The following is a 25,480-nucleotide window of genomic DNA, read 5'->3' on the forward strand; positions in this document are numbered from 1 at the left end:
TTCTGGAACTTTACCCAGCATCCTCTTCGCGCTCAACATGGAGGAACTGACGGTGGAGGTCCGTGGCTCCAATGGAGCTTATTATAAGGTAAATACATCATTTTACTTTATAATGTCTCACCACACACACGCATATGTCTCTTAAGACATCGAATATGTCGAAAACCTCAAGAATATATAATACAACGAAGTAGATCAGTCACTTTAACGCGTATAAACAGTGCTCGACTCAGTGTCTGTCTGTTAGCCGTTAGCCGGTTAGCAGCAGCGCGATGATGATATTTAAATAAGAAACTGCATTATATATAATGCTAACTGTGGTTTTACTTCGACGACACACACAAACGCAGTTTAACGTAGAAGGATCTCATAATTTGGGTTAAAATAATATACTTTTGCTTTCAGTTTTGTTTATCTGCTAAGTGTTCCTAATCTCCATTCAGTAAGGCGTTTGATTGTGTTCGTTTATATATAGAATCGTAATAAACGCTCAGAGAAAACATAACACGACAATACTGTTAATATAACAGTTAGAAATTGTACAGAGTTGATCTTAAACCTGCTGTCTAATGCTTTGTGTTATTGTGTTAAGCACATCACACACAAAAAACATTGGTGTTCATTTATAATGAAAGTAAAAGTGTTTTGTTGAATAAGAGTGGTTATATTACCCTTATGTAAGTTAGTTTGAGCTACAAAGACGCCAGGAAACACATAATCATAATTTAAGGTGTGGCCAGAAGATATTAGATCAAATGCTGCTGGTCCAGATCTCACATACAGTCTCTTAATATCAAGCTATCTCTTTTTGAAGGTTGTTTTTGGTTTTGGTCATCATTTTTCTGCACATTAATAAAGTCTGATTGGAGATCTTCGTTATTCTGTGCTTGTGGGATTCTCAGCTGTCCGCTGTCCATCTTCATCTGTCGTCCAGCACAGCAGATATTTTAACACCAGGCTATTTTAAGATGAGCTTTATGACATTCCTGCAACCGTTTTGGAGTCAGTTGCCATTGAGCAGGCGGCGCTGACCGGTTTTTATCAGTTTGACTTTATTTATCATCACACTCACTAACACTTCTTTTGTGTTTTAGTCATCAACATGTTTGGTGAATGATTAAGCACGCTTTATGTAAATGTGCTTCTGGTGTATTCGTGAGTCATTCATTATAATGATGATTCAGATCATATTGAGTGATTCATTTAAAAAAATGAAGCTTCATAAATGTTGGGTGTTTGTTTCTGTGTGTGTGTTTGACTGGGAAGATTACAATGAGAATATTTTATTTTATATATCAGTCAGACAAAAAAAGAGATTATTAATCATTAAAGTAAATCCATTTTTAATACAGCAATGTGCCTTAATTTATCTTTTTAGCAGCTTAAACTGAATATAAATGAATCATTATCATACATTTTTTAAAAATGATTCTTTGTTGCAGGAGAGATTAAGATTTAATTTAAAATATGTTTGAAACAGTAAATAAACATATAGAACTATAAATATTTATTAACACTTTAACACATTTTTATTTGTTTATTTATATGCCCCCCCCCAAACTTTAAAATGTGCCCTGCTTTATCCATCTATCTTTTTAAAATAAATATAAATAAATCATTGTCATAGATTTTTACAGGAGACACCTAATATTTACTTATTATAATATTTAACACCTACAGTTTAATTTATTTTATTATTTTTTATAATAATAATAATAATAAAGTAGTTACTATAGTAACGCTGGTAAGCTATTAGTATTTATTTACACTACTGCTTTTTAATTTTAATTTTTTATTTTATTTTACATTATTATTTATTATATTATTGATTTTGAAATATTTAATATACTTAATTTTTTCTTTTTAAGTTTTAAGGCTTTTTGTAGTTTTTTAGGTGAGTTTTGTTAAATTTATTATTTGTATATGGTTCATTATTATTATTATTATTATTATAGTTGGTATCACTGAGAAGCTATTAACAATGTATTATTTTTTAGTTTATTTCATTTTATTTATTTTATATTAATCATTTAAAAAGTTTTACTTCATATATATATATATATATATATATATATATATATATATATATATATATATATATGACAGTATAATTTGATTCATTGTATATTTGTAGTTTGTATATTATTTTGTACTATATATATACTACAAATAACTTAAAATAACTTTAAGTATATAAATATCTAAAAACGTAATGATATAATAAATAATCATTTTAAAAAACATAATATAAAATCAAAATTGTTCAATAAAAAGAAATAGAAAATGTCCTAAAAAAGTTACAAAATTACTAAAGCCATAAATTTAAAATAGAAAAAAATAAATAATACAATAATAATGTAAAATAAAATTATTAAATAAGTGTTAATAAATACTAACAGCTTCTCAGTGATAATGTAGATGTTGGACTGAAGCAGCTGATATTCATTGACACTAATGAAGGGCAGAGGCTTGTTAAAGAACTAAAGAGAGATTTCAGCTGCTGTCTGGGCTTTCCATGTCTTTCTACACCCCCCTTTCTTCATGTGTTCAATACTTTTTTTCCTGTGTCATTTCATTTTCTTACACAGAACTTCATTTGTAAACTAATAAGATTTTTTGCATATATGGATTTATTTGGTTGTTATCAACATCCAGGAAAAATGTCCTTTAGAAATGTGTTTTCTGAGAAAAATGGTGATGTGTTCAGTACTTATTTTCCCCGCTTCATGATCAGGGGCAAGATTTACAAAGCATGCGCAATGGGTTATATTCCAAATGTACCACAAAATCAAATCATAAACAATATTAGCAAATAACTAAGTATTTAACCAAATAAATAAATAAATACAAGAACTTTTAAGTGCAAAATAAAGAAATGATAGGAAATCCTTAAAAATGAAGAAATAAGTAAATAATCCTATAGATAGATGGAGGTATGGAAAAAAGGGAAACATCATACAGTCTATAAGTACTATTATTTACTTATTGAACGTATTAGTTAGAATAAACAATAAGCTAATAATCTGTGTAATTGTCTTTCTTCCAGGGCTTTGTCAAAGACGTTCACGATGACTCGCTCTCCATTTCATTTGAGAATAAGTGAGTAGAAGCAAACAGTTGAAGCATAATACAGTTGTAATGAGCAGATGAACATTATTATGTGGAAATGATTTTCTCAGCTGGCAGCCAGAAAGACAAGTGCCCTTCAGTGATGTTCGGTTACCGCCATCCGCAGATGCCAAGAAAGAGATCGGGGAAGGAGAAGAGGTGGAGGTGAGCAAAAATACCTGCATTAGCAGCCTCACGGTTTACTCTTTCACTTCTAGAAGCACTGCAAAGCTGCTTAAAGGCATAGTTCAAAATAATATCATCATTTAATCACACTTGTTCCAAACCTCTTTGAGTTTCTTCTATTGAACACAAAAGAAGATACTTTGAAGAATGTTGGAAACTGGTAACCATTGGCTTCTATAGTATTTGTTTTATTACTATGGAAGTCAATGGTTACTGGTTTCCGGCGTTCTTCAAAATATCTTTGTTGGTGCTTTAATATATTTAAATCAGACATCTAAATCATCAGAAATTAAAAACAGAAGCCGAAAAGTCCAAGAAAGCGATCAAGTCATCACCTTTTAATCAGTCTTTCTATGTATATCATGCTGTTAAGAATATGTTTGGCAATGTTCAATCGTTTGTAGCATGTTTGTTGTAAGGCGACATTCGGAGTCTAGAAAGGCACTGTGTGAAAATATAATGTATTATTTTTATTAATACTTGAGAATACATTGCAGACATTACAGAAAGCAGACCCATATGAGAAACTACCTGTATCAGCAGCCTGTGGGAAGTGCAGCAATACTACTTAAAGGGATAGTTCACTCAAAAATAAAAATAATATCATCATTTAATCACACTTGTTCCAAACCTGTTTGATTTCTTTCGTCTGTTGAACACAAAAGAAGATGCTTTGAAGAATGTTGGAAACTGGTAACCATTGACTTTCATAGTATTTGTTTTATTACTATGGGGCAACAGAAACCAAACTGTTAAACATATGTTTGTGGAGTGCCCCATTTTTAATGTTATCAGACAACAATTTTTATCTGGAGAGACTTTAAATGAAATATTTTTAAATGTGAATCCGTCTAAAATTGTTAAATTTTTATCAAAAGGAACCTTAAAAAACTGTTTTAGATTTTTATCTTGTATATTATCATTATTATTATTATTATTATTATTATTGTTATTTATGGATCTTACCTCATGTATTATTTATTGCTGTTGATTACTTTTAATTGTTAGAATATTTTTTATAATTATAGAAAATTGGTATTTATAAAACGTGGTAAATTTGATCAATTTTTTTTGCCATGACATAGTATGGAGAGAGATTAGACTCAATAATAATTCACGCAAAAGACACAATGTACACATGCGTAGCCAAATTCACGTACGTAAAATATTTATTTATACTTACAAAAACAATTCACATGCACAAAATAAAAATACATTTTCATAAAATACGTTTCACAAATGCAAAACACCATTTGCAAATATATAAGAGTGTACAAAAAGTTTTGAATGTTTAAAATTCACGAGTTCATCCTGAATGAGAATGTGTGCATTTTTGAGACTTTCCTGTCAGCACACACCTCCCACATGAGTCACTCGTGCCCTGTAGCCAATAAGATGTGAGCTTACTGTTCAACCAATCACAACTCCCTGAGAACGCGGGAATGACCGAAGCGCTTCACTGTGCGCACCATTTGCGCAGTCTGACTTAATTAACGGAGATGATCCTCTAAGAAGAAGAATAGTCCTCTATTTAGCATGGCAGGTGAAGAGCGGGATGCGCGGGTAAGTGGTTACTTGATTTCTATAGTGGTTTATGTTTGCAAAGATTAAGTATCAAACGTTTGTTAAAGCAATGGCTGCTGTTGTTTATAATGTAAACTTTATAACGTAAATTAAGATCATCTCTGTTAATTAAGTCAGACTGCGCAAATAGTGCGCACAGTGAAGCGCTTCGGTCATTCCCGCGTTCTCAGGGAGTTGTGATTGGTTGAACAGTAAGCTCACATCTTATTGGCTTTCATTTTTCTTTGTTGTTGCTTTAATATAATTAAATCAGACATCTAAATCATCAGAGAGTGCTGAAGTGATGACGTTAGAAACCGAGAAGTTCAAGAAAAGAGTCCACCATCTTTTTAATCAGGCTTTTTATAACTATTTTCTTTATCATGTTTTTAAAAAAATATGTTTGGGAGTGTTTTATCGATGTTTTTAGCATGTTTGTTTGGTGCTGTCTAAAAATAAAATGTTCTTCTCTCCTGACCTTGAAAATATAATTGGCTGAATCGTAGAAAAGCTGAATTAAGATCACGTGTATGGTCGAATCGAGATCGTGACCTTTTTTCAATTAATCGTGCATCCCTAGGCTGCAGGGATATATGGCTGTTGCTGTATATGTGATTCTCAGTGCACTCAATCAGCAGGTGAATATGATGATAATATTAGTGTGTTTTGTTGCGTGCGTTTGTGTGCAGATCTTCTCCAGGGCAAACGAGCAGGAGCCGTGTGGATGGTGGCTGGCTAAAGTGCGCATGATGAAGGGCGATGTGAGTCCTCAGATCACTTTGTTTTTGTTTTTTTATTTATGGATTTCATTGGCAATATTACAGTGGGAAAAATATACATATAAAGGATAAATAATATCAATTTAAGCACATGCAATTATATAAAAAACACACGTGCTGCTGCTGATGTGACAATAAAAGTGATTTGATTTGAATGAAAGAAAAAAGTAAGTAAAAATGTGGCTTAACAAAGATAAAAACAATTACAATCTGTATCACAATTCATTTCTCAGATCACTTTTACTCAGCTTTATAGATTCCAATGACAATTTTACATTGAAAAAAAAAATTATATAAATAAAAAAGTACCAACTTAAGGACATACAATGAAATGATACCAACAAATAAAAGCTAAATAATAATGTGACTAATAACTGTATGACACAGTTGTTTCTCAGATCAGTTTCTGTTTCCCGTGAATACTCCGAGTTGACTTTCACTTTTGTTTTGCTGCAGTTCTATGTGATTGAATATGCCGCCTGTGACGCCACATATAATGAGATCGTGACGTTCGAGCGTCTGCGTCCAGTAAACCGCAATAAAGCGGTGACTGAGAGCACGTTCTTCAGGTGCAGCGTTCCTGTCCCGGAGGACCTCAGAGCTGCGTGAGTAATGGACACATACACACATACACACTAACATGGGTGTGTTCAACACTTCAGAAATGTTCTGGAAATCCTATTTAAGGCAGTGCATCCTGGGACATCCTGTTTTTTAATATAGAAAGGAGTAAAAATTTAAAAAGGAAGATATTTTTAGATTTTAAATGATTTATATAATATTATTTATATTAAATTATAAAAAAAATCTCATCTATATATCTATCCATCTATCCATCCATCTTTAAGTAGTATTTTAAAAAGTCTTTAATGTCATTAAAATATAATAAGAAACTTTACACAGTGTTAACTTTACACAATAATATTATTATTATTATTTTGATATTATAATTGTTATAAAAACAATAGTTTTGACCCCCCTTCAAGAGAGACAAATTAAACTTAAAATGGAAGTAAAGCAGTCAGTCACGTTTACACCAGCTCTGCGATGCACATCCACGCATTGGGTTAAATTCGGATTTGCAGGCTCTGTGTTCAGTCCATTACTTCCACTGAATCTGTTCAGCTGAGGGAACAGAACCAACCCCGTTACGTCAGACACAGCAATATTCCATGATGGCGGCACCCTTGTGCCAAAAACTACAGTAAAACATGCTGTTTTCCTCAAAATGGTTACATTAATTGAGTTTGTTTAATATATTTTCATTAAAATGGAAATCAATTTACAAAATAATGTACACTCGACTGACTGCTTCACTTTAACTTTAAGACAGATTTAGATGCTTTGTTAAATGTTAATTAAATGTTGATTTAAAAAATTTATTACAATAGTTGTATCATAAATTGTTCTAATTATTTTTTTTAAGTGCATTGTTTGTCTAGAAAGTTATTTTCAGTTGTTTAATGATAAGAATTGAATCATAAATTGTTTGACAATAATTGTAAAAATTTTTTGTTATTATTTTAGACAAATGCGTTTTTAAGAGATGTTGTTTGCCTTGCAGAACTAAAAGACATCTTTGCCTTCAAAGCTAATTAACTTGCTAAAGTTAAAAAGCAGAAATGTAGTTTATTATAAATAATGTAAATATTTATTTACTTAAATTGATTAAAAGGGGATTTCAGACATTTCGAAAAACATATTTTAAACATAATAAAAAACATAATTATTTAAAATATAAGCAAATTGAATCATGTATCTTTTATATTTTATTAAGTACAAGTCTGAAATATAGTACGTTTAGTTTTACATTAAGTGTAGGAATATTTTGTTTTTTTAAGTCTTTTTAAATAACATTGCTTTTGTTAGTTTAATTTAATGCAAAAACCAACATGATTTTGACCATATTAACATTTATAAGTGTGATTTTAACAATAATGTCTGTATAATTGTGTGTTATAAAGTGAAAAATACAACAAAATAGTCTCTCCAGTATTTTGAGAGTACATTAATTCTTATATATATATATATATATATATATATATATATATATATATATATATATATATATATAATTATTATTATTGTTATGTACATTTTTTACATTTTAACAAGATTTTTGTGTGTTTTCATAGCAACACACAATAGTTTTGAGAAAAGCCGTCACAAAATAAGACATTTTCGGCTGCAAATATAAAAAAACGTTCCTGTATATAGAAGATTATAAGATTATTTTTAATTCAACATGTCTCCATGTCAGATGTGAGAGTGAACAAGCCCACAAAGAGTTCAAGAAGGCGGTGGGAGCCATTCGCATCGTTTACAGCTCTGAGAAGAGTGAACTAGTTGTTCTGGTGAGTCCCAGTGAAGCTCAACACATGTAAACATACTAAACATGACCAAAGACTAAGCCATTCTCTCCACTCCTGCAGTCCCTGAGCGAAGCCACGATCAAGCGCGTCTCTCTGCTGAGCGACATTCATTTACGCAGCATCCGCACAAAACTCATGCTCATGTCCAGAAACCAGGAGGCCACCAAACATCTGGAGGTAAAGCTGCTGACAATAAAAGCATACCTCTTAATGGAAACGGGCCATAAATGTTTTGCCTGCTAACATGTTAACTTAGCAGTGGCGATGCATTTAATATAAAGTTTGTAATGTGAGACGTATTGTCTGTTGGTGTAGAGCACAAAGCAGCTGGCGTCAGCGTTTCAGGAGGAGTTCACTGTGAGAGAAGACCTCATGGGCCTCGCCATTGGGAGCCACGGCAGTAACATCCAGCAGGCCAGAAAAGTGCCTGGCGTGACCGCCATCGAACTGGAAGAGGAGACGGGAACCTTCAGGATCTACGGAGAGGTGCGTCTGCTTTCTGTGAGCAGCGTTGCTTCAGTTACACTGCTGTTTTTATAATAAACATGATGCATTCATATTGCAGAGCACAGAGGCCGTGCAGAAAGCAAGAAATTATCTGGAGTTTCTGGAAGATTCAGTGCAGATTCCTCGCAACCTTGTTGGTATGTATTTAATTAATACATTTTATTAAACATTTTTTGCTAACTTAGCTTTTGAGTTAACCTAACTAATATTAGGGAGGAGGAAATCTATTTAGCGCTTTTGCAAGCTAATGCAAGTTTGTTTTTTAAGTGTAGCAACTTTGTGGGTGATTTCTGATTCAGCTCTGGCAAAAACTGTTAAAGAAATCAGTTCTGAATTGAATCTAAGATTTTCAAAATGCGTTACTCGCCGCTCTTTAATCAATACTGTGCTTAGTTTTTAACAGCAGGTGGTGCTCTAGGCCATCTCTAGGCTTCAAAACTAACCTAAAACGTCATCTGCAGTAAAAACTAGTCTAAAGCGCCATCTGCTGCCCAAAACTAGCCTAGAGCTATGTCTACTGTTAAACACTAGCCTAGAGCACCATCTGCTGTTAAACACTAGCCTAGAGCGCCGTCTGCTGTTAAAAACGAGCTTAGAGCTCCATCTGCTTTTTAAAACTAGCCTAGAGCGCCCTATGTTGTAAACCACTAGCCTAGAGTGCCGTCTGCTGTTAAACACTAGCCTAGAGCGCCAGCTGCTGTTTAAAAACTAGCTTAGAACACCGTCTGCTGTTAACCACTAGCCGTGTGCGCCATCCTGTTTAAAAGTAGCCTAGTGCGCCATCTGCTGTTAAACATTAGCCTAGAGTGCCGTCTGCTTTTAAAAACTAGCTTAGAGCGTCATCTGCTTTTAAAACTAGCCTAGAGCTATGTTTGTTGTTAAACACTAGCCTAGAGCACCATCTGCTGTTTAACACTAGCCAAGAGTGCCGTCTGCTGTAAAAACGAGCTTAGAGCTCCATCTGCTGTTCAAAACTAGCCTAGAGGACCATCTTCTGTTAAACTCTAGCCTAGAGCGCCGTCTGCTGTTAAACACTAGCCTACAGCACCCTCTGCTGTTAAACTCTAGCCTAGAGCGCCCTCTGTTGTTAAACTCTAGCCTAGAGCGGCCTCTGCTGTTAAACACTAGCCTAGAGCGCCCTCTGCTGTTAAACATTAGCCTAGAGCGCCCTCTGCAGTTAAACACTGTTGCGCGACGGTGGAAAAGTGTCATTCTGTTGTTGATTTGAATTTCATTGGTTTTCACATGATTTTTTCCTTCATAGGGAAGGTTATTGGAAAAAATGGCAAGGTGATCCAGGAGATTGTGGATAAATCTGGTGTGGTGAGAGTGCGCATCGAAGGCGACAATGACAACAAACTCCCCCGACAGGAAGTAAGACTCCTCAAAGCAGCACCAGAGGTCAAGCCACATCAATGCGTTCACACACAATCGCTGCGTCCCAGTTCGTCTACTTATGCTACATACTAAAAGTGCATACTGTTGTGCAACAACAACTACTTCCTCAATAACGGACTGTTTTACTTGGTTACGAGTCCTGTCAATCTTCTCGACACATTAACATTTATTTCATAATTAATTTCCCATATTGCAGAAACTGCAGAAGGTTAATCTGCCATTCACGAGGCTTTCTTGCACAGAAATCTCCTCGGGGGTTTACAAAATGCTGCATTCAGAAGTTAATGTCAGAACTATGGTTGGGTACCGAAACCTAGGTAATCGGTATGCACCTGGACCGAATCAGCTTATCAGTTTCGGTGCCTAAAGCTGCTGTCACACTTGGCTTTTCCTCCCATAGACTTCCATTCATACACACGCGAATGCGTCAGACCGGAAACGCAAGGTCATGCGTCAAGTTTCGCATGTTGCTGCGGTGCAAAGTTTAAGCTTGGTGAACTCTGACCTGCGAAATCGCATCACTTGACTGCGTGAGACCAATCGAGGATCAAAACAGGACCTCTCTGGACAGAAATTTAAAACATGGAGCAATCGCTCGCTTTTATTAATGTCTAATCATCTTGTTTAATCCCGCCCCTTTTCGCAGCACTCTACGACAGAATTTCGCACACACAAAGCCCAGTGTGACCGTAGCTTAATTTTGGTGCCCTCTAATGAGTGCCACAGCACTCATTTTGACCAATATGGTAATTAAAGCTAGAAATGCTCAATCCATTTGTAATTTTAAAAAATAACAATGTCAGAATAAAATACACAGATATTTAGAAAACGTCGGGGTGTTATAGAAATGTTAGTTTTATTTTAAAGGGTTATTAAAAACTCTCTGTGCATCTCTTCACTTGAACCTTGCAGATGAGCAATTGATCCGCTGACGCATCTGCTGTCAGTGATGTAATCAGCACACAAGCAGCCAATAGTGTTCAGCTTTTTCTGAAGACTCCTCCCTCAAAATTTCATTGGCTGTGGTTTGGTAGCTTGACTGAGCTGTTGGGGAACGAGTTGTTGTCAGATCATGTAGTGTGTGACCCCCCCCCCCCCCCCCCCTCATAGTGTCACATAGTGTGAAGACTACAGCGATTAAAACACACAAAATCAAGTCATGTATTGTAAACGGCACACCGATCTGCCAATGTTTAAAGTCATGTAGTGTAAACAAGGCTTAAGCATTCTAAAGTATGGCTATATTTTACAAGCAAGGATTCTGACACAGCAACGTGAAGCAGATGCTGTACAAAAAATGCGTGTAAGAGGGGAAACGCATCAAACTTAATGGAACATTTGAAGGCAGAGAAATGCTGCCTTTGACAGCTTGCGACATCATCTGGCACTTTGACGGAGTATGTTTACATGGACAGCAATACTCTGATTTTAATATGATTAAGACAGTACTCTGATTAAGAGTCTACCATGTAAACAGCGATTTTTGATTATCTTAAAGGACCGCAAACACCCGCATCACGAAATGCGGAGGCTTCGGCGTGTGCTATCAAATTCCATTAAAACAACACTCTTACGCCAATCCTTACTTCATACTCTCATCCAACACCTCAGTTTGTCACGGGGCATGTATTGAAATGTTCCTGAAAGAAAGTGAGACTGCTGAACTGCGGTTAAGGTCGGAAAATTTACATATTTTATATGTACGTTAGAATTAATGTAAATTTCATTCAATCATCTGTACCAAAACCTCTCCGCTTAACCATCAGTTTTGCGCATCTGCCATGTTTGTAGTTTTTTGTCACTTTTCACCTGTTTTTGTAGTTCTAATCGTGTTTATGTCCATTGCGTAATGTATCGTGGGTAATATTAGCGGTTAGAGTATGGACAGTTCTACACTACACCGAAAATAGTAGCTCATCCAGGAACTTTTGACATACTAAAGTTTGGGACACACTATTAGGGGTGTGACCCTACACGGGTCTCACGGTTTGGTTCGCTTATGATTATCATATCATATCGATATCACAGGGCATTGACACTTTTTGAATGTACCAAACAAAACTCAAGTATGGGAACAAAGCAATTTAAATAAATACACGGAAGTAAATAACAAATAATAACATATTTAATGAAAATAAATGATAAGTTGGCTTGTTTAAATTACTTGCGCTTGCCTTCCTCGCCATAGTATCCTATCGCGACAGTGCATATGAGATAAATGACGTTAGTACTACATTCATTCATTTTCCTTCAGCTTAGTCTCTTATTTATCAGTGGTTGCCACAGCAGAATGAACCGCCGACTTATCCAGCATATGTATGCCCATTCACTCTCACATTCACACACACACTCATACACTATGGCCATTTTAGCTTATCCAATTCAACTATAGCGCTTGTGTTTGGACTGTGGGGGGAACCGGAGCACCCGGAGGAAACCCACGTCAACACGAGGAAAACATGCAAACTCCACACAGAAATGCCAACTGATCCAGCTGGGACTCAAACTAGTGACCTCCTTGCTGTGAGGCGACAGTGCTAACCACTGAGCCACCATGCCACCCACGTCTGTACTTAATAACAGGTTATTATCTATTACTGATTGAATACAGAATCGTCCACGTCTGCATCAAAGAAGCAGTTTATTTTGATACTCGTATGCACCGATTTGTTTTATACACACTAATTTAATTTACATATACTGTAGTATAGTATGCACATTGGGACGCAGCCAGTAATGTGTTTATTATTTGCTTCCACAGGGAATGGTGCCGTTTACATTTGTTGGAACGAAGGAGAGCATCAGCAACGTACAGGTGCTGCTGGAGTACCACATCGCTTACCTGAACGTGAGTGTTTAGCAACTCTTTAGAGACTCTTCAGAAGCTCTGTGGAGATGCTCACATGTGTGTGTGTGTAGGAAGTGGAGCAGCTGCGTCTGGAGCGTCTGCAGATTGATGAGCAGCTCCGGCAGATCGGAATGGGCTTCAGATCTGTCCCAAACCGGCCTGCTGATAAAGAGAAAGGCTTTGGCCCTGAGGAGAGCAGCAGCGGCTCCTTCCACACCCAGCGCTCCTACAGGGGCCGTGGCCGCAGGGGGCATGCACACACCTCTGCTTACGGTGCGGGATCCTCTTTCTCTTCTACTACTCCTCCTCCTCCTCTTTCATTCTTTTCTCCTTTTTTCTACTTATCCTCATTTTCTCCTTTTTTCTCTTTTTCTTTTCCTTTTCATTTCTTCTACTGTTCTAATCTTGCCTTTTTCTCCTCCTGTTCTTCTACTCTTTTTTTTTTTTTTATTTTATTTTATTTTTTTTCTCCTTTTCGTTCGTTCGTTCTTTTCGTTTGTTTGTCTTTTTCGCTCGTTCGTTCTATTTGTTCATTTGTTCGTTCGTTCTTTTCGTTCATTTGTTCGTTCGTTCTTTTCGTTTGTTTGTCTTTTTCGCTCGTTCGTTCTATTTGTTCATTTGTTCGTTCGTTCTTTTCGTTCATTTGTTCGTTCGTTCTTTTCGTTTGTTTTTGTTCGTGCTTTTCGTACATTCTTTTCGTTCATGCTTTTCGTTTGTTCTTTCTTTTCGTTTAAGCTTTTCGTTCGTGCTTTTCATTTGTACTTTTCATTCTTTTTTTTCGTTCGTGCATTTGTTCTTTTCGTTCGTGCTTTTTTGTTCGTGCTTTTCGTTCGGTTTTTCTTTTCGTTTAAGCTTTTTGTTCGTGCTTTTCATTTGTTCATTTCGTCCTTTTTTTTCATTCGTTCTTTTCGTTCTTACTTTTCGTTTGTGCTTTTCATTCATTCATGCTTTTCGTTCTTTTTCTCCTTTAGTTCTTATTTTCCTTTAGTTCTTATTCTACTTCAATTCTTATTCTCCTTCTCTTTAGTCTCCATCTGTTCTTCTAAATTTTCTCTTTTTTTAACTTCTGTTCTTGGTCCACTGTTCTGTTTTTCCATCTTTTTTCTCTTCTTTCAATTCTTATTCTCCTTTTCTCCTCTTTTCTTTTCTCCTTTTCCTTAATTTCTTCTCTTCTCCTTCAGTTCTTCTCATCCTCTGTTTTTTCTTCTTCTCCTCCTTCAGTCCTTCCATTCTTCAGTTCTTCTCCTTTTTTCTTCACCTTCTCCTTCTCCTCATTTTCCCCTTCCTTCTACTTCTGTTCTGTTTTTCCATCTTTGACTTCTTCTTCTCCCTCAGTTCTTCTCCTCTGGTTTTTCTTCTCCTCCAATTCTTCTCATTCTCTTCTTTCTTCTACTTTTGCTTCTCTTCTTCCATCCTTGTCTTCTCCATCAGTTTTTCTCATCCTCATTCAATTCTTCTCCTCCTTTCTTTTGTCATTCTTTCTTTTAACATCAGTTCTTCTTCTCCTCCTTTAGTTATTCTCCATTTTTCTTTTTATCCTTCTCCTTCAGTTCTTCTCCTCATTCTTCTCCTTCTGTTCTTGTTTTTCTTTACTCCATTGTTTTCTTCTTCTTCAGGTTTTCTCCTCGTTCTTCTGCTTGTTTTTTTTGTCTCTTTCTCATTTTTTTTCTCCTTCTGTTTTCTTCTGCTTTTCCAACTCCTCTTCACTTACCTTTTCTCCTCCTTTCTCCATTTTCTTCCTTTTCCCCCTTCAGTTTTTCTTCTTCAGACCTCTGTTGTTTATTTGAGTTGCTGTTGTCTTTCTGAGTCTTGATCTTTTCATATGTGATTAGTTTAAAGTAGCAAACCTGCTGCTGTATATCCTGCATTGTCGAATGGAAGTCTTTATGTTTCTCCATTTCTCCTCAGGCACAAACTCTGAGCACTCTTACACCTCAGAAACAGACTCTGAGCATAAAGCGGAGCTGAGCGACTGGTCCCTGGCAGCAGACGAGTCCGAGGGAAACCCCAGACCGCAGAGAGACAGCAGGAGGAGAGACACACGAGGAAGAGGAAGAGGAAGTAGAGGAAGAGGAAGTGGAGCCTCCAACTCCATCAGCTCAGGTTTTACAGCCTTATCAAATACATGGCATCTGTCTGCATGAAACAGGGGTGCCCAAACTCGATCCTAGAGGGCCAGTGTTCTGCATAGCTATCTCTAATTTTCTTCAACACACCTGCCTGGAAGTTACTAGTATAAACAGAGCTTAATTAGCTGGTTCTTGTGTGTCATATTGGGGTTGGCTAAGAATAATTTTTAGATATTTGGACTATAAACAAGACAAAAACTATTAGGAACAAACTTCATTTTTGTTTGCAGTGTGGTTAATTAGTGTGCCTGTTATGTGTCAGTGCTGAAGGATCCGGATGGGAACCCGTACAGTCTGTTGGACAACACGGAGACAGATCAGACGGCTGATACTGACGGCAGCGAGTCTCAGATGAACACGAGCCGCCGCAGACGCTCTCGCCGTCGCCGCACCGATGAGGACACCACAGTCATGGATGGCATGAGCGAGTCCGACAACGCTTCACTCAGCGAGAATGGCCTCGGTAAAAACACCAGCACTAATTCATACAAATTCAGAGTTCAGTCATACAAATAATGTGCGATTTAGTCGTTCTTTTGCTCCGTTTTCTCCTGCAGGATCTTACAAGGAAACGTAACTATTTTAAGTTTTGTCAGTTTAGTGGCTAATTTGTACAAATTCGTACAAAACGTATTATGATTTCATTTTGTCATTCTTTTGCTCCATACACTCCAGCCTGATCTCGCGAGAAAACATGTTTTACGTTTTGTCAGTTTAGTGGCTAATTGATAAGAATTTATACAAGTTAAGTTGTGTTGTGCAAAAATTTACGATTCATTTAGTCATTCTTTTGCTCCATATTCTCCAGCCTGATCTCACGAGGAACAAAACTATATGACGTTTTGTCAATTTAGTGGCTAATTCGAACAATTCATACAAGTTCAGTCATACGATAATGTGCGATTTTATTTAATCATTCTTTTGCTCCATATTCTCCATCCTGATCTCAGGAGGAACAAAACTATATTACATTTTGTCAATTTAGTGGCTAATTCGAACAATTCATACAAGATCAGTCATATGATAATGTGCGATTTTATTTAATCATTCTTTTGCTTGGTGTTCTCCAGCCTGATGTTACCAGGAACCATAAATATTTTGTGTTTTGTCAGTTAAGTGTCTAATTCATACGAATTCATATGTGTTTATTCAAATGAAAATGTAAATGAAATATACGAAAATGTACGAACGAGATCGTACAAAATCGGTTAAGTGGCTAATTCGTTTGAATTCAGTCGAACAAAAATGACTTTCGAAAATTGAGGGATTTTATTTAGTTGTTTTTTTTTGCTCTGTATTCTCTAGCCTGATCTCATGAAGAATCATAACTATTTTACGTTTTGTCCAGTTAGTGGCTTATTCGCACGAATTCATATGACTTCAGTTGAAAGAAAATGTAAGATTTTAAAAGGAGGTGTGGCAACAAACCCCACCCCTCAACCCAACCGTCACTGGGAGATGATTGAATGTGTGAATGAGATCGTACAAAATCAGTTTAGTTGCTAATTCGTACAAATTCATGCAAGTTCAGTTATACGAAAATGTACGATTTATTTTAGTCATTATTTTGCTCCGTATTCTTCATCCTGATCACACAAGGAAACTATTTAGGACTATTTAGCATTTTGTCAGTTTAGTGGCTAATTTGTACGAATTCATACAACTTCAGTTGAACAAAAACGTACGATTGTAAAAGGAGGTGTGGCAACAAACCCAACTCCTAAACCCAACCGTCATTGGGCATGAGAAAATCCTACTAAAATGTATGAATGAAATAATACAAATTCAGTTTAGTAGCTAATGCCCATGAATTCATGCAGTCATACGAAAAATTACAATTTGATTTAGTCCTCCTTTCGCTGAGCATTCTCCATCCTGATCACATGAGCAAACGTAACTGTTTAATGTTTTGTCTGTTTTGTGGCTAATTCATACAAATTCATACGAGTTCAGTCATACAAAAATGTATGATTTTTAAAAGGAAGTGTCGCAATAAAACCTCACCCCTAAACCCAACCGTCACTGTGGGATGAGAAAATCATACTAAAATGATCGAATAAGTATCGAATAAATTCAGTTTAGTGGCTAATTCGAGTTCTGTTGTTTGAAAATGTATGATTTTATTTAGTCATTCTTTTGCTCCCAAAACGTAACGTAAAAATAAATAAAAAAATTCAAATTAAGTCGTACAAAATCATATGAATTCAGTTATGTATGTGAAAAGTAACTATTTTGCATTTTGTCAGATTAGTGCCTATTTCATATAAATTTGTACAAGTTGTGTGAAAATGTATGATTTTTAAAAGGAGGTGTTGCACAAAACTCCACCCATAAATCCAACCGTCACTGGAAGATGTGCAAATTGTACTAAAATTTACGCATAATATTGTACAAATTCAGTTTATTGGCTAATTCGTATGAATATATATGAGTTTAGTCGTACTAAAATGTATGATTTTGATTCATTTTCTTTTCGGCTTAGTCCCTTTATTAATCCTGGGTCGCCACAGCAGAATGAACCGCCAACTTATCCAGCACATGTTTTACACAACGGATGCCCTTCCAGCTGCAACCATGTCTGGGAAACATCCATACACACCCATTCACACTCATACACTACGGACAATTTAGCCTCCCAATTAACCTGTACCGCATGTCTTTGGACTGTGGGGGAAACCGGAGCACCCGGAGGAAACCCACGCGAACGCAGGGAGAACATGCAAACTCCACACAGAAACGCCAACTGACCCAGCCGAGGCTCGAACCAGCGACCTTCTTGCTGTGAGGCGACAGCACTACCTACTGCGCCACTGCCCATGTATGATTTTATTTAGTTACAGGATTTCATACAGGAAACGTAACTATTTTAGTTTTTGTCAGTTTAGTGGGTAGTTCGTACAAATTCATACGAAATGTGGTTTCAGATTATAACTATATATTTTTTAGAGTTTGTTTTTAGAGAAATAAAATGAATTACAACATAAACTTTGGATTTCAAGACAAATCTTTGATCATTGCAACAAATAATATTAAGTTTAATATAAAAATGTTATTAACATGTTAAGACACGTTTAAAACGAATATTAAGATTTTAAGTCTGAATAGTCAAAGTCAAGATTAAGACATGCATCAGGAATGGTGAGATATAAACCTAAACTGTAAGAAACTCGAAACGGCAGGATATAAACTGATAACTTTAAACTGCAATGTATTGTACGTATTGTACGTAAATAAACCCATATATAATAAAAACACGTTGAATATAAAACATAAATATAGATTTGTTCAGTAGAATAACATTGACTACATGAAATAGAGGAATCCCACAAACTGGCCATCAGTATTTAAGGTCCGGTGTTTTATAGATGAAGCTGAAGCCAAATCTCAGCGGCGCAATCGCAGCCGCCGCCGCCGTTTCAGACCTCCTGAGGAGAGGCAGCCAGGTAAAGCAGCTTCGCTTAACACTGCATGACACTAGCTGTGTTTTCCGCCACCTATTTATATGCTCAATTTGGAATATTGCATAAGAGATGCTTGATTGAATCTCCAAGATGTGCATACATTTCGAATATGAGCATAAAAACATTGTTTTGCTGATTGTAAAAGGCCTCAGTCGTCAATCCGTCATCACAGTGCTTCAGTATTATTATTAGGGACCGAGCACCTATGGTGCGTAGGCCCTATTGGAATTGCTCCGTTTCTTCTTATTAATTTTCCGCTTCCGTAGAATGAAAACTCACGAAATTTTGCACACACCCCAGAAGTGGCGAAAATTTACGTTTGTTATAGGTTTCGGAAGTGGGCGTGGCAAAATGACTTAACAGCGCCACCTAGAAAAATGAGACAGACAAGCCCCCGAGCTACGATTCACGCGCACGTACGAAAATTAGCACACACACCTCAAACATGCTAAAACCTACAAAAAAAGTCTCCTGGTGCGAATTTTTAAACCCAACAGGAAGTCGGATATTTTTAACTTCCTGTGGCGAAAAATCACAGTTTTTGTCATTTCCAGCCGTTGTAGTTTAACGAACTCCTCCTCGGGTATTTGCACGATCAACACCAAAATTGGCTTTTGTCATCTAAAGGCCTTGGCGATGTGAAATTGCGAAGATCTAGAGTTTTCATCAAAGGGCATGTCCTTGGCGGCCTCTCAAACTTTGACGATTCGCCACGAAACAGGAAGTTGTTACAACTCAGGCATGCATTGTCCGATCTGCCTCAAAATTCACACTTTGATAAGAGTCCTGACCTGAACATGTTTACCTGCCAATATCAAGTTACAGTTATAGCACCACCTGCTGGCAACAGGAAATGACATGTTTTACAATGTAACAAACTCCTCCCACAACTTTTATGGCATCAGCACCAAATTTGGTTGGTGTTATCTGAAAGCTCTAGCGATGATATATTATAAAGATCTGGAGTTTCCGCTGAAGGGGGTGTCCAAGGCGGTCTTTCAAACCGCAGTGCTTCGCCATAGAACAGGAAGTACTTATAACTCAATCACATCTACATGCCAATATTGAGTCACAGTGATAGCGCCACCTGCTGACAGAATGTAGTTTGGCTTATAACTCAGCCACACAATGTCTGACCTGCCTGAAAATTTACATGTTCGATAAGATTCCTCTCCTAAAGGCATCTACATGCCAATATTAAGTCACAGTCATAGCGCCACCTGCTGACAGAAGGAAGTTTGGCATAAATCTGTGATTTTCACAGATTTTTTTAATATTTCAGCTTAAGTTATTATTGTTCGCTGTTTTCTGTCATCCTGAGATCCTGCGAGGTCCTTTCATCGCTGCTTGCAGCTTTAATTCTTCTAATATTATTCCCTCCAGAACTGTCTTGAGCATCTGTCTGTGCTCCAAAAGAGCATCTTACGCCTTCAAAAGGCCCCGCGTTTATTGCATTTCGTCTTCATCTTCTGAGGCGCAACTCATTATTAGAGAAGAAAAAACACCACAGTGGCAAATCCCAACGCATCAAACTACACTTCTCTGACTGATGTTTGTGCAAGTTCATCAGGAAGTGATGATTTTGTTCCCTTTTGTGTCTCATTGACTGGAAACGCTGCTTTATTCGCAAATCTTTTACGTTATTCCATTTTTGTGCATAAATCAAATTAACATTTGGAAGGAAACACAGCTACTGAATGCCATTTTCAGCTCACCAACACGAGCCTGCTGGAATGTCATTTTCAGCCATTTGCGTGAACTTGAATGGAAAACTGGTTGAAAATTAACTGGTTGTGAAATTGCAAATAACACAGGCTTTATAGCCATGTTTGTATTAATTTGCATGGTTTTTATAGAAACACGTGTAGGCTTTAAACAATGCAGTTGTTTACCTTAGGACTGTGTGATACACTCAATATGTATTGCCTATATTAGCAATGCTACGTCATTTTTTAGTCTTAATATATTGAAATTGATCTAAAAATGATTTCAGTCGTTGAACCCTTAACTGGATGAGTTTCAGAGTTTTTCATTTTACAGCTTCTCTAGAGTTAAACAATTGAGTTTTACCATTTTTTTAATCCATTCAGCTCTTCTCTGCGTCTGGCGAGAGCACTATTAGCTTAGCTTAGCATAGATCATTGAATCGGATTAGATCACTCTCTCACTCAAATGACCAGAGTTTTGATATATTTCTTATTTAAAGCTTGACTTTACTCTTATAAATGTCTCTATGGTTGCTAGGCACACTGATTATATTGATTAAAGCTGATTTTCAGGTGCTGCGTAATAATGCGTTGCTGCAGTCATGGTACGGTAGCAAAGTTTTTTGATAATTATGCCAGAATGAGAGTTTGATTGCTAGCCATATCAGCCTAGAAAATAGCACTTTTCATTTTCTGTCTTGGAACAGGATGTAACTACAGAAGCTGAGCATATTTAAAAAAAAAATGGCCAATAAATCAGTTTTTATTTGTTTCCATCATAATTAATCTGATCATAACAATTTTAATGAAAATTTACACAAACAATAAACAATAACAGATACATTTTTTTTTTAGTTCATGATGTAACTACAGAACTGTCAAATTTTAAATAGAGATGCTAACGGTCTAATCTGTTTCAATGATCTATGCTAAGCTAAGCTAACGTGCCAGACTCTGGGATCCACTAAATGGTTTCAAAAATGGTGAAACTCAACTGAAAAAGTATTAATTTAACTAAAGTCTAAATGAAAATAACCAATCTTGGTTGAATCTGGTCCTTATCAATGCACTTGCTCTCTTAAAGTCTCAACTTTAAGAGCATTTTGTCAGAAGAGAAGCATTCGCCTGCACCTGCACAAACGTTTGTACTGTTATTTGAGGATAATCCAGATCATCGTCATCTGTTGCAGTTACTGTGGCTGATTTCATATCGCGAGCTGAATCCCAGAGCCGACAGACAAACCCCAGAGACGCCAGGAAGAGCAAGAAGGACATGGTAACGTACAATTCATAATTATTAACAAACCATCAGCTAAGACTTGACTCAATAAACTGCTTATTAGCTGCTAATTAATAGTTATAAGATCAAGTGCTAATAAAAAGTTGATATGATTAATATTTAACCTAATTTTTACCATGTGTTTATATAACATATATTGCTCATCTTAATATTTTATCAATGTTATTGGTTATTTGTCAGATAATATTTGAATATTTGTTTTTGCTTTTATTTTTGTGATCTAATGTTGTGATATTATCCTTAACTGAAACAATTACGTACCAACAAGTTTTGCGTGATAAAAATAAACTGTATTTGTTCATTCATTTTCTTTTCGGGTTAGTCCCTTTATTAATCAGGGGTCACCACAGCGGAATGAACCGCCAACTTATCCAGCATATTTTTTACGCAGTGGATGCTACAACCCAGTACTGGGAAAAATAATCTGTATTGTAAAAAAAAAAACAACAACAACATGTTAAGACTTTGCAATTGGAGAATGACCATGTTTGTAAACATTCAGGATGCGCGCGCAAGGAGGTGGCAGAAAAAAGTGGAAGCGCTAGCATTTACCGCGAGGGAATGACATCCGATGCGGTACAGAGTTTGTTGTTGTATTAGAGATAAGTTATATTGATTATATATTATGTACATAATGCTTAAAGCGTATTATAACAGCTCGTCACCCAGTGATAAGCACAGTTATTCTGCAAAATTAGGGTTAAAGTGAGCGTTAGTTAGGGTTAAAGGGCGTTCGTCTAACAGTTTCATTTGCGATAGCACCCTCCCAATGGATATTGGATAAGACGAAATGACCAAGCATCCAAATCGAAATATACATCTCTAATGAAACTCCAAGTGTTTTAACAAGAGAGAAGTTAAAGGCCTACAAGTCTTTGGATGCCAACAGTGTTGTTCTGTGTGGTCATGTGCAAGAAATAATGTTCCATGATTACCAGATTCAAAACTATGTAGTGTTAAAAACCGAGGTTCTGCCTAGCCAAAGACAAGGAAAGAAGACTGAGCTGTACAAGGCCTGGGTAATTAATCAACAACAAGCAAAACGACTGCATTCTGATAGTGAACTATACCTGTATGGCAGGGTATGTGAACTTACACATAGAGGTAAAATTGGTTTTATATTCACACATTCAGATTTTCTCCTTAATAATATAATTTCAGTAAAGTATTATTTGCAAACTCTAAATAGCGAAATCATAATAGCAGCCAATGACTATCAAAGTACAACATTGTTCACAGTCAAATAAACAGTGTTAATTTCAAGTCACATATTCAAAGTGCCGTGGTAAACAATATAGAGAGTATGTCACAAGTTGTCACTGAATGAATGTGTGAATATAAAACCAAGTTTACCTTAATAACTGAGCATTAAGTGTCCGCAGTTTAATTAACCATATTTAACTGTTTTTGCTGAAATCATTTCTGTTGTAATATGATGTAGGGCTCAGACAGCGTCACCAAACTGTTGGCTTGTGCCTAAACCATTCAGAAATTGAATACCGTGTTTGCCACTTTAGGTTCGCAGTCACCTGTTTGTCTTGTTCGTATTAGAGATCTGAGCTGGATGCTCTCTCTCATTCACACACACACACACACACACACACAGACAGCACCAAACAAGCGACACAGCATCACAATCTCTCTCATTTGCACACTCACAAACACACACACACACGCTCGCTCGGGAGCGATATTGTTAGACTGCCCCCTTCCGTTCAAATTACACCAGAGTTACCACCGCTCCTGCACTTTATTCAGAAATTTAATTCCGCACTGCAAAAAATCTGGTCGGTCCCGCGGCTCCCGCAGTACAGCAGCAGGAATGCAGACCTCTAGTTTGTATTTACCACGTGTCCCTTCTCGTTCAGGTCGAAACCCGAAATACTGCCAAACTGCAGAGGTTGTGTTCTTTTTCGAGACCAGGTCACTTGGTGCGCGACACCCCATCTTACCTCACCTCTCTCTCTCTCTACTCCACACTGTCCTGTGATGACAATCACGCATACGCATTTGTAGGCATTAAATAAATAATATTTAATATTATCTCCTATATAAGTGCATTGTTTTTTATGACGGTATAACCGTATTGAAACTGACACCGTTGCTATTTTTAGATCCCGCAGTATACCATATTACCGTATTACCACCCAAGCTTACCAGACAGCAGCTGAAATATCTTCAGCAAGCCTCTACCCTTGGCTTGTAAATGAATAGTGTGTAATGAATGTGATGTAATGAATAGTGTAAATGAATATCAGTTGCTTCAGTCCAACATCTACATTAGCAGGAGGATGAAGATGAACCCAGGCCGGACATTTCAGCAAGACAAAAAATGCAAAACGCAGCCGAGGAAATTCTCAAATGCTTTCAGAGAAAGAAAATCAAGCTGTAGAATGGCAAACTCACACCTGAGCAATGAGCATGACTCCTGGAGACTTGTTAAATGAGCCTTTCTCAAATAAAGAAGGGCGTAGTGTTCCTTTAAGACACATTTTAATCTGATTTCTTGTCGAGTAAATGTGTTTGCTGTGGACACTCTCTTAGTTCTGAAGTCTTGTGTTTGCTCTGCAGGCTCAAGGGGACTTCATATCCGAGCACAGCGCTGCTGAATCTGTGAGCAACGGCCCCAATAATGCAGACGAACCGAGCGAAACAGCCAAAGCCGTGGTCAACGGAGTCTCGTAATCATCTCCGAACTCAACACAGCTCATAACCTTGACCATTCGACAACAGCGCTCGTACAAGCTTGCCAAAGATACGTACAGACTTCCACATCCTCGATTGCACTTTTCAGTTCCTCACAACTGATGAATACGACGGTTATGACTAAAACTAAGCGAGGAAAAACAAAACAATTACACCTTTGTATGTTGTGCCTTCAGAGCGTAGTTTCAACATGATGTTGGCTGGCTATAGAGAAAAACAAAAACACACGCAAAACGACGACTTGTCTGAACACACAAGGACTCCCAGACATCCTTAGCTGCTTTTTGTTACGTTTTAATATGCAACCACTTCTTCACGAGGGGTTATGGGGGGGGGATGTTTTGCACTGAATAGTCATTTCTTGACCTTTAGAATAATGTTAGTCTGGAAACTGGTCTGCTAACTCTGTCCATTTTAAATGCTGTATGTGAAACGATTGAATTGGGGTCTCATCCTTTTGCCTGTTGAGTTTTAACCGAGACTGTTTTGCTACAGGAGCCTTTTTCTCTGGTTTATTTATTTTAGGAAGAAGAAAAATGTACAGTATTTAAAATTAACTACGCAGTCGTTTTTAACACTAAACTGCCTGAACGTCTCGGCACGCAGATTGGACTACCGAAAGAGCGAATCGTTTTCCAGATGTTCGGTTGTGTAAACCAGTATTTCCCAACCCTGTTCCTGGAGGCACACCGACAGTACATATTTTGGATGTCTCCCTTTTCTGACCCATTAACTTCAGGTGTTGGAGTCTCTTCTGATGTTATAAGTTGATTCAGGTGTGTTTGATTAGGGAGAGGTTGAAAATGTGGACTGTTGGTGTGCCTTCAGGAACAGGGTTGGGAAACACTGGTGTAAACCACGTTCGATTAGTCCTTTGGTTTTTTTTTTTTTTTTTAAAGATCATTCTGGTTGTTTGATGTGCAATATGTTTTGTATGCAGGTAGTTCGTAAAGAAATGAATAAATAAACATTTGATCTTCCAGCCAACCTTTCAAAGTTGGTGTATCCGTGGTGCTGGTTTCTTTCGTGGTTTCCAAAAAAAAAAACAAAGAACGAATAGACTACACAGAAAAGTAACACACACACAGTCAAATATGAAACTTGGAAGTTCCTCTTGTAAAGTAAACTCCAATAATGCTTTTTATAAGTTTTATATATCAATAATGGGTTAATTTTACAATTATGGGGGTCGATTTTGCGTAATTATGTTAAATATATTAAGTTATTTCAGAATGATGTTTGTATAGGGATAAAGTATACCTATTTTTGACGGTTTCCGCTTCCCAAATCTTACGTTCAGCTTCAATTATTATGATTAAGTTTATTTTTTAACATTTTTGTGCGTTTGCCAAGTTAAACATTTACGTGAAACATACATTTTCTGTATTAGCTTTAGCTCATGATGCTAACCTCAAAC

At 36.7% G+C, this 25,480-nt stretch overlaps 1 protein-coding gene across 2 annotated transcripts; it reads left to right on the forward strand.

Annotated features, from left to right (window-relative positions):
* On the forward strand, positions 1-25,068 carry fxr1 (FMR1 autosomal homolog 1). Of its 2 annotated transcripts, XM_056448608.1 has the most exons (17): positions 1-88; positions 3,047-3,099; positions 3,180-3,273; positions 5,547-5,618; positions 6,093-6,241; positions 7,897-7,990; positions 8,069-8,185; positions 8,324-8,494; positions 8,574-8,652; positions 9,780-9,889; positions 12,675-12,761; positions 12,833-13,034; positions 14,670-14,864; positions 15,153-15,353; positions 18,256-18,333; positions 21,248-21,333; positions 23,929-25,068. In XM_056448608.1, exons 1-17 carry the CDS (start codon positions 38-40, stop codon positions 24,040-24,042), a joined length of 1,953 nt encoding a protein of 650 aa, XP_056304583.1. In that variant the 5' UTR covers positions 1-37; the 3' UTR covers positions 24,043-25,068. The 2 variants fall into 2 exon arrangements, with proteins under 2 accessions (XP_056304583.1, XP_056304584.1); XM_056448609.1 differs by lacking the exon at positions 18,256-18,333.
* The last annotated feature ends 412 nt before the right edge of the window (positions 25,069-25,480 follow it).

Source organism: Danio aesculapii, chromosome 22 (assembly GCF_903798145.1).
Source record: "Danio aesculapii chromosome 22, fDanAes4.1, whole genome shotgun sequence".
In the NCBI taxonomy this organism is placed as follows: domain Eukaryota; kingdom Metazoa; phylum Chordata; class Actinopteri; order Cypriniformes; family Danionidae; genus Danio; species Danio aesculapii.